We start from the raw sequence: 18,928 nt of genomic DNA on the forward strand, positions 1-18,928 counted from the left end.
ACAATACAAGTTAAGGGCTTGACATTTTGGCTTCACAATTTTCTGTTTAGCTGATGTTCACTGAAAAGGGCTGAGTTGACACCAAGCATGTACAGGCTGTTGAACACCATTAACAATTTAACAAGTATCAGAGGCAAGAAGAATGGCAAAGGAGGTTAGCTTAAGGACGGGGCAGAGAGACCCCATTCTTTCTGGAACCCAAAAAGAAGGTTCCCTGAGACTCAGAGGCTAAAGACATGCTTCCACCAATACACCTGAAATGTACCTGCCAGTGACTGAGACCCTGGTGAGGAAACTGAGCACGGTGGGGACAAGCAGAAGTCTGACATCAGTGCTGGCTGAATTGGAGAGTGGAGCAGCTGAGGGGAGAGTAGCTACCTTCACAGAAGGCAGGATTGTTTTCTGCCTCCTACACAGAGGGAGCCTTGCACATGACAGGAGCCCAGTCTTTTAAACAAGGCTTAAATGTCAGGGACAGGGGGAAATGGTGTATATGGTTTAAGGAGAAAAACAGCAGAGGAAGCACACACGGTTTCTCAAGAAAACGTGACAAAACCAGGAATGACACTCTCACCTCAACAATTTAAAATGAATGATTAAAATAGAGGAACAAATAGCAATAATATCACCTTCCATTTGGATAGTCCTCTAAAGTTCACAAATTTCTCTTGCATCCATACTGGAACGTGACCCTGTCTCAATTCTACTGTACTGAGAACCATGCTCTTCACTGACAGGAGACAGGAACTCTGGATGTAAACTTGTAACAGCAGGTCACTCAGCTGGTAAAGAAGCTAAAACAAGCTAATCTTCGCAAAGTGAAAACCAGGGATTGCCATATTAAAATAATAAGATTTTAAAAATAATTGATAAGCTTAAGGTCAGTCCCCTACACTCCGCCGCCAAAAAAAAAAAAAAAATACTATAAAACGTTACAAAACAAAATAAAAAGCAAATACCCATTTTTTAGGTATCTTTTAGAAACTAAAAAAAAATCCATTATGAACATGTCATTTGGAATATTCTTTTTTTTAGAAACTGTTCTTAGACCCTTAGAAGTTCAGAAAGATTTCAATGACATCACAGATAGGACAGTGTCCACAGAATGGGCAGTCCCTCTATCCTTTCTTTCTGGAAGACTGAAATCCTCTTTAGTCACCTTAGTACTGCGACCACAGGAAGGCAATGCTTCATGTGGTTATTAAATGAAGGTAGGCGAGTGAATTCTGTTCTTAAGAACAAATTCAAGAAATGTAGGCAAAATGACAGTCGTAGGAGGACAGTCATAATTAAATGAACAACTACACCCAGAAAGTTGTGACTTGTGGATTGACTTTAAACTGGAAGACCCATCTCAGGTCTTTTCCTCCCTTATTTTTGAATCAATAATTTGAAAACATTAAATACTAATCATTATTTTTCAGAGAGAGAGAGAGAGCATAAACAGGTGAAGGAGCAGAAGGAGAGGGAGACAAACACACTTCCTGCTGAGTGGGGCGTCCGGAAACAGGGCTCAATCCCAGGACCCTGAGATCATGACCTGAGCCAAAATCAAAAGTGGAATGTTTAAATGACTGAGCCACCCAGGCACCCCTCCAAAGCCTGTCTTCTTAAAAGTATGTGTGCTATGCTTATCAACAGTGCAGAGGATACAGAGCTATAAGTGAACCAGAATACGTGGAAGGCTGTTGTAATATTTTGAATCAGAACTGAAAATAAGTTTAACAGATACTATGAGGACACAGATTATTTAGAGGGCTGGAAGGAGAAGAGACATTAGATTTATTCTACCAGAAAGAACATCTGGTGCCAGTGAGAAAAGCTATAGGGATGTCTCACTGAATTTTCTATCACTTTGCTAGGCAATAAGGTTTCCTATCTTAAAAATGTTTACAAGGAAACTAGCAGTAACATCAGGAATGTTCTGTAAAAGGTACAGGTCAGGGTACATGAATTCTAAATGAGGAGTCTTCCTCACAGTCTCCCAATTTTGTTCATTTCAGACAACTTTTTAGAGCACTTAGCAACTACTCTAAGTTGATATGATTCTATTCACTTCCATTTTCTCAGGGTCTGGAACCTTATTTTCCTGTGTATCGCATTCACCTTTAGTATTTTTTCCTAAATAAACGCTCTCCTGGAATGCTGCATCTAGTATGATGAATACTTACTTGAGAAGATTCAAGGCTAGCTTTATCTGTAGTTTAAAAAAAAAGAAACAAACTAGAGAGCCATCCCCAAGGGCATGGTTAAGTAAGTTAAGGTGTACCACACGGGAGTAAAACAGATGGGTTAGTTGGTGAAAGAGGTCTGCACAATATGTAAGAAATGGTATGGTTATCAAAAAAACCCCCAAAATCTACATATATGGAAGAACAGTCATAAGCCTGTTTACTATAGCATTATTTTTCATATCAAAACTTATGAACCACCCAAAAACCAATACAGAACAGGCTAGAACAATTTTCCAAAGAACTGAAGCCAGATAAATGTTCAACTTGCAAATGCTGGCCTAAGTATACTTTTCCTTTAAAAGCATATAATGGGAGGTTTGGGGTTTGGGTTTTAGTGTCTGCTTTTGTCAAAATAATCTCATGTAACTGGCTCTCTTTCTAAGGTTCATTATGCCTACCCATTTAAATTGACAAATGCAAGCAAATTAATAACTTTACCTTCAGAATACACTAAAAGTAAGTATTTAGTGATATCATATCAAACGGACATTTAACTTACCTATATTCAACTATATGTTTTGGGCTACAATAATTTTTTTTTTAAGATTTTATTGATTTATTCAACAGAGAGAGAGAGAGATCACAAGTAGGCAGAGAAGCAGGCAGAGAGAGAGGGGGAAGCAGGCTCCCTGCTGTGCAGAGAGCCTGATGTGGGGCTCGATCCCAGGACCCTGAGATCATGACCTGAGCTGAAGGTAGAGGCTTAAACCACTGAGCCACCCAGGCGCCCCAAGGGCTACAATAATTTTAAATGATTACAGATCATGGCCACTAGCTGGAAGTCAACAATGTAATCTGGTTCTTAACTACATGATTTGGTCTAATATTTGAGGAAAAGCAGGTTACAACAAATATGCTCTCAGGTTGTACATCACACACAAATCTGTGCATTCTGTTAAGGAGCTGGTAGTAGGTTCTGATGGGAAATTTCTGTTCATTAATATTTTGTGAACAGATTTAAAATAATGCATCATAAAACACTCATCTCCCACCCTACTAAGAGTAAATTGCGTGTCATTTGGAACCTAACCCTCATTTAAGATGTAACTCTGCTGAACTGCCAGAGCAAGGAGAGGACAAAATATTATCAAGCACTCCTGACCCAAACCCAACAGGCGACACAAGGTTGACATTAGTAGCACACCCTTCAGTCCTTACAAAATCTGATGGGACAGGTGTATCTCCGAATTTACAGCTAAGGAATGTAAGACACGCAGGCTACTGACAACCTCAAAATGAAACTTTCCTTGTATTTCCATTAAATGTTATTTCCTTGCAATTTCCTAATGTGTTACAGCTACATAGGGCTTTTTTGAACCACATGGACTCAGTTTCCCCATGAGCCCACAATTCAGAAACCCCTCTACCGAAAAGACTATTCATGAAGCTCTAATGTAAATATGATCGCTCTCCTTAACTTCTTCCCAACACAATGGCCTTTCCCCCATAGAGGTGTGCTCCTGGGAAGCCTCCCGGGACAGCCCTCCTTTTTAAAGTTGTCAGTAATGAGGTGGCTGGCGATGGAAAATGTGAATGCAGCTCAGCATGGTTCTCAAAGTGAGGCCTAATTATCACACTCCAGAGAGGAACAAGGAAGGTCCACTTAGCCTCCTCTCTCCTCACCCTTCTCTGTGCAATCCGGAATCGAGACAAAAGAGTCAAAGGAAAAAGATGAAAGAATACAACAGGAACAAAACCACAGACTGCCTTAGTTATCAAAGACGTGATTCCCAATGCTTGGAATAATGCATTCGGCTCTACTTGAGCCAATGATAGGAGCTCACTAGGAAAACTGACCACTTCTAGTTGAGTCAGAGAAAATGCTTGTGTTTGTTCCCACGTGCCGGCTGGTCACCAGTGGAATTAAGTGAAAACCTAACACTGCTGCCTGCTCTGTAAAACCACTTTCAAATGTAGGCGTGGACTCTTTTAACAATATAACCAATACCAAATGGAAACTGTGTCTTAAATGAAATAAAGTACTTGATGACAAAGGTAAAGGAATATATCGAAAAAGGTTGTTGTAGTTGTTGTTTTTCTCTCCCTTATACTAGAAGCAAGTATCTTTTCATTTCCTATAGAGGTAAATAAAAGCCCTGGACAACTTGATATTTAAGCTATAACCAATTAAAGAGTAGTAATTGGCTCTTCAGATTGGCATTTACGTATGTAAACCAAGCATTAAAATATCCTTCTTTTATGCAGTTCAAACGGCTTTCACATGACTACAAAAGCTGAATGCAGCCTTCACAATAATGATACAGAAATACCCCATCATAGCAGATGTGAAATCTATCATCATGTCACCTGTGTTCATGCCATTGTTCACACACATCTATCATCAGACACTGATCTGCCTCATGCAATGCCAGCTTAAATTTAACTCTCAGTGGAGATGCATTACAAAACAAGGTGGACACCCATCTAAATGTTTGACTCCAATTTGTATTAAATATGTACACGCCATACATGTATTGTTCTAAAGCGAAGTCAATACTATACCTGGTTATTTCTTCTTTAAGCTTACATGGATCTTCAGCATAGAATTTAATACCAAAATATAAAGTATATGGAGGTCCAGCTAAAATAAGAAATAGAAATTAAATTTCATGTTATAAATTAATCAAAGTAGAAGGGTAATATTATACAATTACTAAAAATTACACTCACCAAAAATATCTGTAAACTATATATTGGATAAGAGGTTAATATCCCAAATATATGAGGAAGTTCTACAACTCAACAGCATAAAACAAAGAACCCAATTTTAAAAATGGACAAAGAACTAAAATGCACATTTTTTCCAAAGCAAACATACAAATGTCCAATGGACACATGAAAAGATAATCAACATCACTAATTATGGGGGAAATGCAAATCGAAACCATGAGGTATCACCTGACACCTTTATGAATGGCTATTAGCAATAAGACAAAAGTGTTGGTAAGGATAAACCCTTGTATACTGTTGCCAGGGACATAAATTGGTTCAGCCATTATGGAAAACAGTACAGAAATCTCCCAAAAATTAAAAATAGAACTACCATATGATCCAGTAATTCCACTACTGGGTATTTATCCAAGGGAAATGAAATTAGGATCTCAAGGATATATCCGCACTCCCATGTTCACTACAGCACTAATCACAACAGCCAAGATATAGAAGCAACCCAAGCATCCATCAGTGAACTAAGGGAATATATACATATATACACACATATGTGTGTGTATCACATATAACACACATATATTGTGTATGTGTTTTATATATATATATTTATATATAAATACATATTAAATATATATATTAAATATATATAATTATATATATATTATATATATATCACATATAACATACACACACAACAGAATATTATTCAGCCATAAAAAAAAAGAAAATCTTCCCATTTGAGATGACATGGATGAACCTGGAGAACACTATGCAAAATGAAATAAACCAGATGCACAAATAACAAATAGTACCTGATCTCACTTACATGTGCAATCTAAAATAGTCACATACATAGACACAGTGTAGAATGGTGGTTGCCAGGGGAAGTGGTAGGAGAATGAGATGTTGGCCAAAGGTTACAAAGTGTCAGTTATGCAAGATGAATGACTTCTGAGGATCTAATGTACAGAATGGTGACTATAGTTAATGATACTGTATTGTATACTTGAAATTTGCTAAGAAGTTAGGTCTTAAATATACTCACTCCCCACCTACACACACACACACACACACACACACACACACACACACACACTCAACTATGCAGAGGTGACGGAAAAGTTATCTAACTTGACAGTGGTGATCTTTTCACACTGTATACATATATTGAAACATCAAGTTCTGCACCTTTTTTTTTTTAAGATTTTATTTATTTGACAGACAGAGATCACAAGTAGGCAGAGAGGCAGGCAGAGAGAGAGGAGGGGAAGCAGGCCCCCTGCTGAGCAGACAGCCCGACGTGGGGCTCAATCCTAGGACCCTGGGATCATGACCTGAGCCGAAGGCAGAGACTTTAACCCTCTGAGCCACCCAGGTGCCCCTTGCACCTTTAATTCACATGATTTTTATATGCTAAAGCCATCTCAATAAAGTTCTTTGTTGCTGTTTTTAAAAAGATAGATAGATTTATTTATTTATTTATTTATTTGACAGGATCACGCCGGGGGTGGGGGTGAGGGCAGGAGCAGGAGAGAGAACCTCAAGCAGACATCATGCTGAGTGTGGAGCCCAAAACAGGGCTTGATCTCACAACCCCAAGATCATGATCTAAGACGAAACCAAGAGTTTGCGCCTAACCACCTATGCCACTCAGGTACCCCCTCAATAAAGTTATTTACTAAGAACTTCTAAACACACAAGAAAATGTAAAGTTTAAAAAAAGGATTGAAAGTTTTATAACAGTAGGACTTCAACTCTGCAGGTATCTACGTAGGTATAGGTCTATGTGTCCACAAACAGAGGAAAAAAGAGATCAAATATTTCACATGTTGCCAGTTCTTATACCTAGTTAGTGAGGCTGTGCACAATTTTTATTATTGATTATTGATAATTTTTCCATTTTCCCCATTTTCTATCCCAAATGGGACAATTTTCCCATTTTTCCCATTTTCTACAATACATGTATTTTTTCACAATGAAGAAAAATTAATGATAACACAAATGGTTTTTTAAAACCACCCACCTACTACTATTGCAAAAAGTACAAAAAACATATCCAACAAAAGTTGATACCAAAAGATAGATACTTAAATGCTTACTAACAGGTGGACCATTTAAGTCAACCATGGTACACATATATGGTACATACCACTGCTTAAATGCGTAGAGGGAGAGGGAGAACTCTATATGCTGACTGGGAAAGATTACCAACCTACTTCTGATGGCAGAGATCTGATCCCTTTTGTGAAAAAGAAAGTTATCTATTAAAATCTGTTTCCCAGGGGCACCTGGGTGGCTCAGAGGGTTAAGCCTCTGAGGGTTAAGCCTCTGAACCATCCAGGTGCCCCGGGAAACAGATTTTAATAGATAACTTTCTTTTTCACAAAAGGGATCAGATTGGGTCATGATCCCAGAGTCCTGGGTTTGAGCCTCGCATCGGGCTCTCTGCTCAGCGGGGAGCCTGCTTCCCGTCCCCCTGCCTGTGAGCTCTCTCTCTCTCTCTGTCAAATAAATAAATAAAGTTTTTTTTAAAAAATGCCTTTTTATAAAATATGTTTCCCCCCACCCCCAGAAGAACACATAAAAAATAACTAACATGGCAAATTTTGGGAAGAAGAATTGGAAAGTTTTTTCCCCCCAGCTTTAATGAGGTATAACTGACAAATTACATTGTAATACATTTAAAGCGTGTAATGTGATGATTTTGTGTATGTATACATTATGAAAGGATTCCCCTTATCAAGTTAATTAACACATTCATCCCTCACATATTTTACTTTGTGTGTGTGTGTGTGAGAACATTTACATTCTACTCTTAGCGAAACTGGTAATTTTCTTTCCACATATCTCTCTCACCTTTTTAAGAAAAAAAAATCATCAGGGAGGCTCTGTGGTAGGATTATAGGCAGTATTTGTATAATTCCTAAACTTTTCTAAGAATGTGCTCTTGTATATTTAAGAAGATAATTCTCATCTCAGTCATTTACTACATATAGAATAACGACACGCACAAATACCAAATATATATATGAAATAAAGCCTGGAATAGTACTTACATGGGGAAACTTAAAATATAATTAAACATTCATATTGTGCAAGAGGACACAAGCCCCTTAGATGCCAATTACATCATATTATACTCTTACTAGAAATATTTCTATTTCAGAGGGTATGAATCTAACTTAAACTGCTTCCAAAACTTCTGAGTAGTGTGGTAACTAGATCTTATATTAAACCTGTTTTATCTTTTTTATTTATTTGACAGAGAGATAGAGAGCACAAGTAGGCAGAGCGGCAGGCAGAGACAGAGGGAGAAGCAGGCTCTCCGTTGAGCAGGGAGCCTGATATGGGACTTGATCCCAGGACCCTAGGATCATGACCTGAGCCAAAGGGAGCCCCTTAACCAACTGAGCCACCCAGGCACCCCTTAAACCTGTTTTAAAATGGATTTCTTACCTGGTATATTTAATCAGTGGTCATAATTTCTAATTTTTTCTTCAACAAAAGTTCTTACACACACACACACACACACACACACACACACACAGATGCGAAGTATACAACTCAATTACAATATTTCCATTCACATTTTCTTACCCCAAGTCTCTGATAGTGTGTAACTGACAAAAAGTAACCTGCATCTTTCGATTTTCATTTTTACTGACTGAAAAAAGTGACAAGTTCAGAAGTTGGGGGAAGCAAATTAAGTAGAACAGGTCATAAAGCCATAATGCATTTTTTTTTAAAGATTTTATTTATTTATTTGCCAGAGAGAGAGAGTGAGCACAGGCAGGCCGAGCGGCAGCAGAGGCAGAGGGAGAAGCAGGCTCCCTGCCGAGCAAGGAGTCGGATGTGGGACTTGATCCCAGGACGCCGGGGTCATGACCTGAGCCGAAGGCAGCTGCCTAACCAACCGAGCCACCCAGGCGTCCCCATAATGCATTTTTAATTCACAACTACATTATAATTTATTGTTATTATGCCACACATATGCAATGTCTGTAGAACCCCAAAGCTCTGTTCCTGGCATGTAGAAGACAAGGGACACCAGGGCCCTGCCTCCTCTCCCCTCATCTGCGCCTTTCTGGACAAGGCATTCCTTAAGCTAGAGCTTTTCTAAGAACTAAATTTCAATGAACTTTGTTATAACTGATCATTAGAGTTGATTCCATACATTTGATTTCTATGATCACTTAATCAGGGTGTTTATGTTTCTGCCAAATACATCTTCAGCCCTGAGCGTAGATGTCAGGGAGGCACAGACTATTAAATATTTAGAAGAGCCAGGAAGTCCACAGTCTGTAGGTCTATCTCTGTCAATCAAGCTCTGTGCTGCTGAGCAGATGGGACTGCCTGTGCCGCAGGCCACGGGGGCTGGGATCTAGGGGCAGGAGGAGCTCACATGCTGTGGGGCCAGTGCACAAAGGGAAGAAGGCCTTGCCCAGATTCCAGGGTTGCTTTTATTGTCTGCAATGTGACAGATTACACCCTATTGACCAAGCCTAGCCATTTCAAATGGGTTCAGTGATGAGCAGTAAGCAGAAGTAATTCAGTTTGGGCAAATCTCCTACAAAGACTTTTGGCCCAAATCAGCCCTCTATTTCCCACTTGCATATTCAATGGTTTCTGTTCTAAATATAAGGCATCACTACCACTTGACTACATTTAATAATGTATAACAATATTTCATAAATATGTGATTCTGAACAACCACCTGGTAACATAGAAAAGGCAGGTGAATCTCCAAGGAGGGAAGCAATTTGCTTAAGATCACAAGGTTGAGCGCCAAGTTTGCTAATACCTAGAGTTCGGGGCTTTCTGGCCACTCTTCCATATAGCCTCTCAAGGAAAAGAATTATAATACCTCTGACGTAATGCAAATACTTTCATCTCCATCACTGTTTTATAAGTCAATGTAAGGCTATGGAAATGGACATTCTGGAGCAAGGATATGCCTGATCAGATATTTTTTGGCTTCCTGTTCTAAGACTGACTATAAATAAACAGTGTGCTGATGAAGCACATTCCTAAATTATTATCTTGAATCCATGTCTTTCAATAGAATCTACCTTTAATAAGTTAATATTGTTTCACATTAGCTAAAAAATACAGAAGCCAAAAACCAGAAATCCTCTAAAACACCTTTTGTGAGGACCAATTTCAAGGCCTCTAATGATAGTAAGTCTTCCATGAGCTCAAGGAGAAAGGAATTAAGACCCTCCTGTAAGAATCCTGGTGACTGGCAAATACTCCATCATTTTTACAGATACTCGTTCTGACTAATCTACATGAGATGTGAGAACCATTTTCCTTCGCTAATTATCAAAGTATTTCATGAGGTAAAATATAAAAATTATGTTTTCTTTAGTTATATCATCTTCCTTCAATATCAGCATTTTATTCTTTGATAGAACAACATTTATTTAGGATTAAAAAGCAGCTTCATCAGAGATTACAGATATTTAAATAGAATATTTCATACCATACAAAGAAATAAATACTTCAAGTGTGCTCAGGACCACTAGTAATGCACGTCAAATAAAATAGTTTATATTTTTCTTCATCACTTAGAAATCTCAACTTTTTAAAATAAAAATCCTGTGAGTTTTCCCTTCTCCTAATGTCCTCCATGCTATTCCTTATGTTCCACATATAAGTGAAACCATATGATAACTGTCTTTCTCTGCTTGACTTATTTCACTTAGAATAATCCCCTCCAGTTCCTTTCATGTTGATGCAAATGGTGGGTATTCATCCTTTCTGATGGCTGAGTAATATTCCATTGTGTATATGAACCACATCTTCTTTATCCATTTGTCTGTTAAAGGGCATCTCAGCTTCTCCCACAGTTTGGTTACTGTGGACATTGCTGCTATGAACATTGGGGTGAATGTGCCCCTTCTTTTCACCACATTGGTATCTTTGGGGTAAATACCCAGTAGTGCAATTGCTGGGTCGCAGGGTAGGTCTATTTTTAACTTTTTGAGGAACCTCCATACTGTTTTCCAAAGTGGCTGTACCAACTTGCATTCTCACCAACAGTGTAAGAGGGTTCCCCTTTCTCCACAACCTCTCCAACATTTGTTGCTTCCTGCCTTGTTAATTTTTGCCATTCTGACTGGTGTAAGGTGGTAATCTCAATGTGGTTTTGATTTGAATTTCCCTGATGGCTAATGATGTTGAAGGGGGGAATCGGAGGGGGAGACGAACCATGAAAGACTATGGACTCTGAGGAACAAACTGAGGGTTTCAGAGGGGAGGGGGTGGGAGGATGGGTGAGCCTGGTGGTGGGTATTAAGTAGGGCACGTATTGCATGGAGCACTGGGTGTTATACACAGATAATGAATCATGGAACACTACATCAAAAACCAATGATATACTGTACAGCGACTAACATAACATAACACAATAAAATAAAATAAATCCTGTGAGTTTGTTTTAAAATAATCATTCCTGACATTTTTCTAATTTTTAAACTGGTTTATTTTTTTAACTACTTCATTCAAATGGCTAAGACAGACTTACTGTATTTATTACTATACCTGAATTCTTGGGAAAAGTACCAATTTCTAGATCCTGAAGGATGAAACTTTTTAAATTGGAACTCCTACCATTTATATGTAGATACCTCACAGAAGTTACCTGCATTCACAACTAATCCCAGGTACCCTCTTCCCTCCCCCCCTTGGCCTTCAGTAGGCAGTCTGCTCACTCAGGAAGAGTACTAGAAATACAGAAGTACTAGAAGTCAGAAGACCAGGGCTCTGGTCATCCCTCTGCTACCAACTAGCTTCTCACCAAGGGCAAGTCATGAACCCCTTAGGAATTAGGACTTACTCCTGTGTAGGTTGAGGAGACAGAATTGGTGATATCTAAGGTATATTTTTTGAGGGTTCTTTCTCACGCCCACCGGCCAGCTACAAGCCTGTTTCTGAAACTGACACCCAGTCATATCCAGAAGGCTGGCACCTAGCAGCTATGTTTATAGAACCCTGAAGAAGCCCAGACACCTCTGAGTAGACTGAGTGAGCCACGGACTCTCACCGGGCTGGTCAGATGCACCCTCCCATAGAACTGGAGCCTCCAGTACAGAGACCGCCAGTCGATCTCTGCGCGTGGCTAGAGGTTTCCGCCACAGACATGGGTAAACAGAAAGAAACAAAAATGATGCTGATGTTCAGAGAAATTGGACATGCTGAGTTCCTGTTCTGCAGTTCCTCGTTTCCAGCTGCACAGATACATTCCTGCCCGTGGGGATCGTGAAGTGGCCGATTTTACCACAGGGAATAAGCCAACAAACACGTGAAGTACGGACTCAGGACGGGGGTAATGAAGGCCCGAAGAATCTACTACATCTTACCAGAAATAATTTTCACAGCAAAGCAAAATGGTTTAATGAGTACGGAGTTTCACTTTGGGATGGTGAAAGAATTTTGGAGGTAGTGGTAATGGTTGCACAATGAATGTATTTAGGGCCACTAAAAAATGGCTAACATGGTACATGTTGTGTTATATATTTTATCATATTTTTAAAAAGATAATTTTTTTTAAGATTTTATTTATTTATTTGATAGAGATCGCAAGTAGGCAGAGAGGTAGGCGGGCGGCGGCAGCGGGGGTTGGGGAGGCTCCCTGCTGAGCAGAGAGCTCGATGCGGGACTCGATCCCAGGACCCTGGGATCATAACCTGAGCTGAAGGCAGAGGCTTAACCCGCTGAGCCACCCAGGTGCCCCAAAAAGATAATTTCAAAAAACAACTCTCTGCATACTTAAGGATCACGTGCACGGGCATTCATGCATATACTTCTATAAAGAAAAACCTGGGTTATGGAAATTGAAGTTATACAATATAACCTTAATTATACCCTCAGTTACCTAGTAAGATTCACATTCATAAAACCAAAAGGGACCCCCTAAAAATAGATAGGTCTTTTCTGAAGCCACAGAAATCTTTCAGGACACAAGGGCACTCCTTAGGACAGACCCAGCAAGTAATAGTGTGAATGACAAAACCACTCCTTAAGCCAAGAAACTCAAGTATCTTTAGAAGGTCGGATGTCTACTTTTTTCCAAATCAATGCCTCTCTGCCTTTCCTTTTTAAGGTGAAATTTTTTTTAAGGTGAAATTTTAAAGATAAGAAAAATTTTAAAATCACTGACAAGTTAAAGGCAGGCATACCCCAAGCAAAATTCAATATTAAGATCCATCACTTAAAGTCTTTATTAACTAAAATTTAATCAGAATTTAGAGGAAGAGTCTGGCAATGCACAGAACACCCATCTCCATATTCTGATACTTGAGTACTAGTACTCATCCCTGTAGTACTAAAGCATATTTCTGCACCCAACTAATCATGGACACCGTATCATTTTCAAGGCACCCCTTAACAAAATTAACATTAAATACCTACTGTTGATTAGTTCTTTGTGTTCAGCAAGGGTTTTTGCAGGATCCAGCCAATACTGTGAGGGGGGAAAAAGGAGGTAATTATAGAAATTAGTTGTTTTTCATTGGCTTTCACATCAAGAATATTCGCAAAGTGTTATTTTAAATGACATTTAAAATAATAAATATTTATCACATAGACACAGAAAATATATGCAAGAGCTTTCTGCAGCTAGAATACTAAAAGAAAAATGAAATTGATATTCAGAAGCAGAGAAGAGCAACAGTTGTTGTAGGATCTTGGTGAAGTTCTCATACTGATTATAAGGTCACTAATATCCAGATGCTGATGAGCAAGAAAATGATGGCTAGATAGAATGCTCTTCACGTCTCTTTCCAAACTTCCCATCGTAAGTGCCCTACGGCCATTTTTCCTCCTCAACGTTTTTACCCTTTTCACTTTCTGTCCTATCCCTTACAGACAGCACTGCAACACATGAAAAAGAAAGCACATTAAACCAAATCCTCATTAAGTATCCAGGAAAGGGAACTCAGTGCAGTGGCTGAGGGTCAGAGTCCCAGAGCAGACCCAGCAGGATTCAGTCCTGGCTCTGCCCTCATCATCACCATGGAACTTGGAACAAGTTACTGGACTTCTCCAAACCTTTGTCATAGGCTTACTGTGTGGATTAATAAATTAATTCCCGCAAAGTCTTTAGAATTGTCCCTGGTTCATACTACATATGCATGCTAGTGATAATTATTATTAAAGTCTAAGGTATTATTTATGAATTCAAGTTAATCTCTAAGGGACAGAACTTCAGACAGTAATGGGAGAATTTTTGGCCCTGGGGAGATCCCTTCCTTTATATCTTACCTTTGTGAAATGAAAGCACGCGCACGCGCACATGCACACACACACACACACACACACACACACACACACCATGGAACAATAACCCTTCAGCCCTGTTCCTCCATCTGAGGGAAGAGCAAGGGAGACATAAGGATATGCAGAGGGGGCGGATCGGGAATTCCGTAAAAGGGCACCGTAGAAGGAATTCCAGTGCCTTGTGGGACAAGGGCTAGAGATCCAAAGGGCGAAACTTACCAGTTTCCATCTTCACATATTCCTTAATGAAGAAGGGGCAATTCTCACAGCAGGGAGGAGGCAGCTCAAGGCCCACCTTGAGCCACTTTATTCACAGCCCCCTTGGGCTTGCTCTGGTGAAAACATTCACACTCCCCTGACACCTCTGGGTCAGGAACCAAAGATTGAGGAAGAGTCCAAGAGAACTTTCCTGCCCAGTTTCCCTTCCCCTGCCCCTTCACAGAGGGCAGAAGTATTTGCTCTGTTTTACAACAGCAGTGAGTATACAGAGTGATTATAAGACCTTACACTATCCCCTTACCACTTATTCCTATCTATATAACAATTATTCACACTAAATGTACATCATAGTCATAAGATTTTGTTACATTATGAACTCTCCCTGGATATATCATCTTTGCTATTTGCAACTCATACAGCAACTATTTTTCAACTTTTTAAAAAAGTATCTTATATATGTAAGTGTAGCAACTTATAACACAATGTTCATTATTCTAATTCTTAACATTTCTTATTTTTTAAAGGTGCAGACTCACTCACTTTAAAAATAAACCTTCATTTCAGCCCTTACATCACACCTACACATGAAGCCTCACTAAGTGCGTGGGCAGGAAAGGAGGGAATGGAATGTGCCCCTGGTCTTAACTACTTTCTGTCTAATCTCAACTTGAAACTAAAAAGACACAGAAGTTAAAAGAGAGCTTCCTCCTCTCTCCTCCTAACATCAACCCTAGAAAACAAACTTTACAAACAGATCCTTTAAACCAATTCCTCTTTTGTTTGGCTTTGCTTCCATAATGTTAAGTTATTAAAAAACAAAAAACAGGGGAGGTGCCTGGGGGTCTCAATTGATCTCTTGATCTCCACCCAGGTCTTGATCTCAGGGTCATGAGTTCAAGCCCCATGTTGGTCTCCACACTGGGTGTGGAGCCTACTTAGGAAATAAATAGACAAACAAACAAACAACACTAGGAAACTTTTAACTAAATGGAATAAAGACTGGTTAACATGGGGGAAATTTCCCATTAATGATAATCTATATAATTTTAAAATAAATCTCTTTCCTTGAGAGCAATCAGATTTGTGCAGTGAAAAATTATAATTAAGATTCTGAGATGAGTTAGAAATTACAATTCTGCAGCCAAAGAGGGAGTCAGGATCGTCAAAAGCTGTTCAATCAGCGCAGTTCACATTAGATATGCGAGGCGTCAATCCAGTGCTTCCCATGCACAAATCTCATTTGATCCAAATGGAAACCAGGGGTTACAGAGGTCAGACAATGATAAATACCCCAGAACATAAATTATAAATGTGAGCCACCAAGTTTCATAAGCTTACATCTTAAAATGAAAAACCCACTTATACTCAACCAAGGGAGAGAAAGAACCTTGGAACCAAGCAGCCATACTCTGATGGCCCTTGTCAGGGCTCATTATCAACAAGCAATCAAACACAGCACACGTGTGAGCGCCACAAAATACATCAGGCGGCTACCCCACAACCAAAAATAAAAAGGGCACAAAAAATTCACCAAGAACACTTTTAAAGAAATTATTTATTTGAGAGAGAGAGCATGCTCACCACACAGGAGCAGGGGGAGGGGCAGGAAGGTGGTGGGGAGAGGCAGACTCCCCACTGAGCAAGAAGCTGAAGCGGGGGGGGGGGGGGGGGGGGGGGGGGGGGCAGCCTCAATCCCAGGACCCTAGGATCATGACCTGAGCCAGAGGCTCAGGAACTGAATGAGCCACCCAGGCATCCCGACACAATACCCCAGTTTTAAGGCCCACATCCAGAATGTATTTAGGCTCTAAACCTGGGTTATCATTCATTCAACATTTATGGAATACCCACTGTACAGGTTCTTTCTATGTCCTGTCAGACCCTGTTCCGGGACATGCGAGGAAACAAAGACCCAGCCCTGAGGCACTCACACTGTGTCAGGAGACACAGACATAGAACTGCAACAGAATATGCTAAGTGAGAGAATAATGTGTATGAGATGACTACATATGAGATAATAAAATGATGGACTAAAAACATTAGCTTTGGGCGCCTGGGTGGCTCAGTGGGTTAAGCTGCTGCCTTCGGCTCAGGTCATGATCCCAGGTCCTGGGTTCGAGGCCCACATCGGGCTTTCTGCTCAGCAGGGAGCCTGCTTCCTCCTCTCTCTCTGCCTGCTTCTCTGCCTACTTGTGATTTCTCTCTGTCAAATAAATAAATAAAATCTTTAAAAAAAAAAAAAACATTAGCTTTGCAGGGTGATTGCAGGAAAGAATCGCTGAACAGAGAAACTTCAAACAGCAGGCCATGAGTAAAAAACTTTTCCAAAATACAGAAACAGAGAACAAAGCCTTAAATTCTTATGAAGATAACGTCTATCAACTCAACAGCTCATAAAGCAATTGCATTTTTAAAATTTAAATGCATTTTTAAATGACAACACAGAACATAATACTGCAAGTCCTTTATAGCTGAGTACTACATTGGAATCAGTGCTGCCCAATAGCTAACAGACATTCAGTTAAGAAATCAAGTTCATAGAGGACTTCCAGAAAGAGGAAAGATCCATTCAGTCTTTTTATCTGCCCTGGATGGGGGGAGAGGGAGCTGTGGAGAGCAGAGCCCTGCCCACTATGGTGCTGGGCTGCAGAATGGCTTTTCTCAAACATACTTTTGTATGAAGCCATCTTGCCTACCTCGACAGTCACATGGAGAGACAGCTTCATGTCTCTCATTCTGTCTCAACATTTAAGCAGTTCATTCTCTAGAAAAGTCTCTCAATCACTTTTCCCCCTAAATTCCCCCTACTGTGCTATTTCAAACTTACATGCTATAATTTGTATAACCACACAAGACAGATTAGATCCTTCTTTGTAAGATGATAACAATTAACCAAAATGGAGCCCTCTCTCTCTTCCTGATTTCTACTGACAGCTTCCTAACACAGGAGAATGTGAACAGACTACAACCCAAGAGCCAATCACTAAGGAATCAAGACAGTAGCCCTCCTTGGCTCTGGCCCTTTGCCAGGGCACAAGAGGCAAGCAGTTAGGGGTCCCTACCTCTTCAGTCCTGTCAATCTTAATAACAGCACTTATGAAACCTGGGAAGAACTGACAGACAGGCACAAGTTCCTTCTGACTCCCTGACAGTCTTGGCTAAATGCTCTGAGGGTCTTTCAGCCACCCTGGCTGATAATGTCTCAGTTTCATCAATGTCCTAGGTAACAGGCTCAGAATTAGATTTTAAAACTCTAACACTGTCCAGTAAATCAATATCCTAACCTTCAAAAGATATATATTAAATTCACAGTACAACCTTTCATTTGACAACTGTTCTTTTGGAGTGTCCTACACTTCTAACAATACAATAAGCCCCACAAATTTTTAGATAAAGCAAGGGCAGCATAAAGTCATAAAAGCTTTGCTGTATCTTATTTCACACTGGCTGTAATGTTGATTCTCCTTTGGAGAATTTAAGAATGCTACAATGATATTTAATAACGTTTCCTGGAGATCAAAAAAAGGCTTTAAAAGCACACATAGTTTTTGTCAGTATAAAAAAAGCTATCTCTTGATCTAAGGGAGTAGTATAAAAAGAACTGATCGTCCAGAGGGGACAAAAGAGCCACAAAGGTCTCAAAAAAAAAAAAAAAAAAAAAAAAAAAAAAAAGACACTACAGTTCATTCCTAGGGAGTTATAGGACTCAACATAATTTGCACATATGTTCCAAGAAACTCAGGACTGGAGTGAGAGTTATTTGTGCTTTTCCCAATGCCTCTGTTGACAGATCCCATGACCTCTAAGTAACATTAACAGGACATGGTTTTAATTTGCTCCTTGGTATGAATCACAGAAGCTTTAGATCCTCAGGTAAAACCACCGTAACAGAACTAATGCACGCAGGAACAAGACCGAAGGCCTGTCATTGGGCAGTCTACATGGGGGTGCAGGGAGTGTGGGTTATAACTGGGCTTCATTTTTCAATTAAAGAAGATTCGAATGTACCACTGCACCACCATCTGGCTCGGCATGAAGTGACACTGGCCCCAGCGACCGGTCCTCGGTTCTCCTCCATGGACCCTGGCACCAATCTAAGAGTTCTAGAAATAATGATTAAAAAAAAAAAAGAAAGAAAGAAAGAAGAAACAACAGTAACAGCCAACACTTATTAAATGCTTACCATGTGCTGAGTGCCTCTGAAGACTTTGCATGTATTTACTCCTTCAATCCTCTGAATAACTCTATGAAGTAGGAACTAGTAGCATTGCCATTTTGCAAACAAGGAAACTGAAACACTAATAACTTGCCCAGAAGTACAGAACAGAAGATCCAAGGAACTGAACTCCCTACCATATTAACCTCAGGTTAAGCCACTCTCAGAGCATTGTCTAGATGTAAATGTATAACCTCAATTTCAAGATTCCAACCCTCAACTACCAACTCCTCTTTTCTCACCTCGTTCCCTCTACAATTCCCACTCTGCCAGGACACAGAATTCAGTGATTCTACCAGCTTTTCTCAGT

At 39.8% G+C, this 18,928-nt stretch overlaps 1 protein-coding gene across 2 annotated transcripts in view; it reads right to left on the reverse strand.

The window, feature by feature from the left end:
* LOC111148421 (erythrocyte membrane protein band 4.1 like 4A) overlaps positions 1 to 18,928 on the reverse strand; it is a 251,739-nt gene that overhangs the window by 109,140 nt on the left and 123,671 nt on the right. For both annotated transcript variants that reach the window (XM_022504948.1, XM_022504949.1), the window contains exons 3-4: positions 13,317 to 13,368; positions 4,737 to 4,815 (exon numbers count right to left, since the gene is read on the reverse strand). In XM_022504948.1, coding sequence (XP_022360656.1) covers positions 4,737 to 4,815; positions 13,317 to 13,368 — 131 coding nt within the window. The remainder of the gene's footprint in view (positions 1 to 4,736; positions 4,816 to 13,316; positions 13,369 to 18,928) is intronic.

The sequence above is a fragment of the Enhydra lutris genome, unplaced genomic scaffold (assembly GCF_002288905.1).
Source record: "Enhydra lutris kenyoni isolate GAN:26980312 unplaced genomic scaffold, ASM228890v2 scaffoldscaffold19, whole genome shotgun sequence".
Classification (NCBI taxonomy): domain Eukaryota; kingdom Metazoa; phylum Chordata; class Mammalia; order Carnivora; family Mustelidae; genus Enhydra; species Enhydra lutris.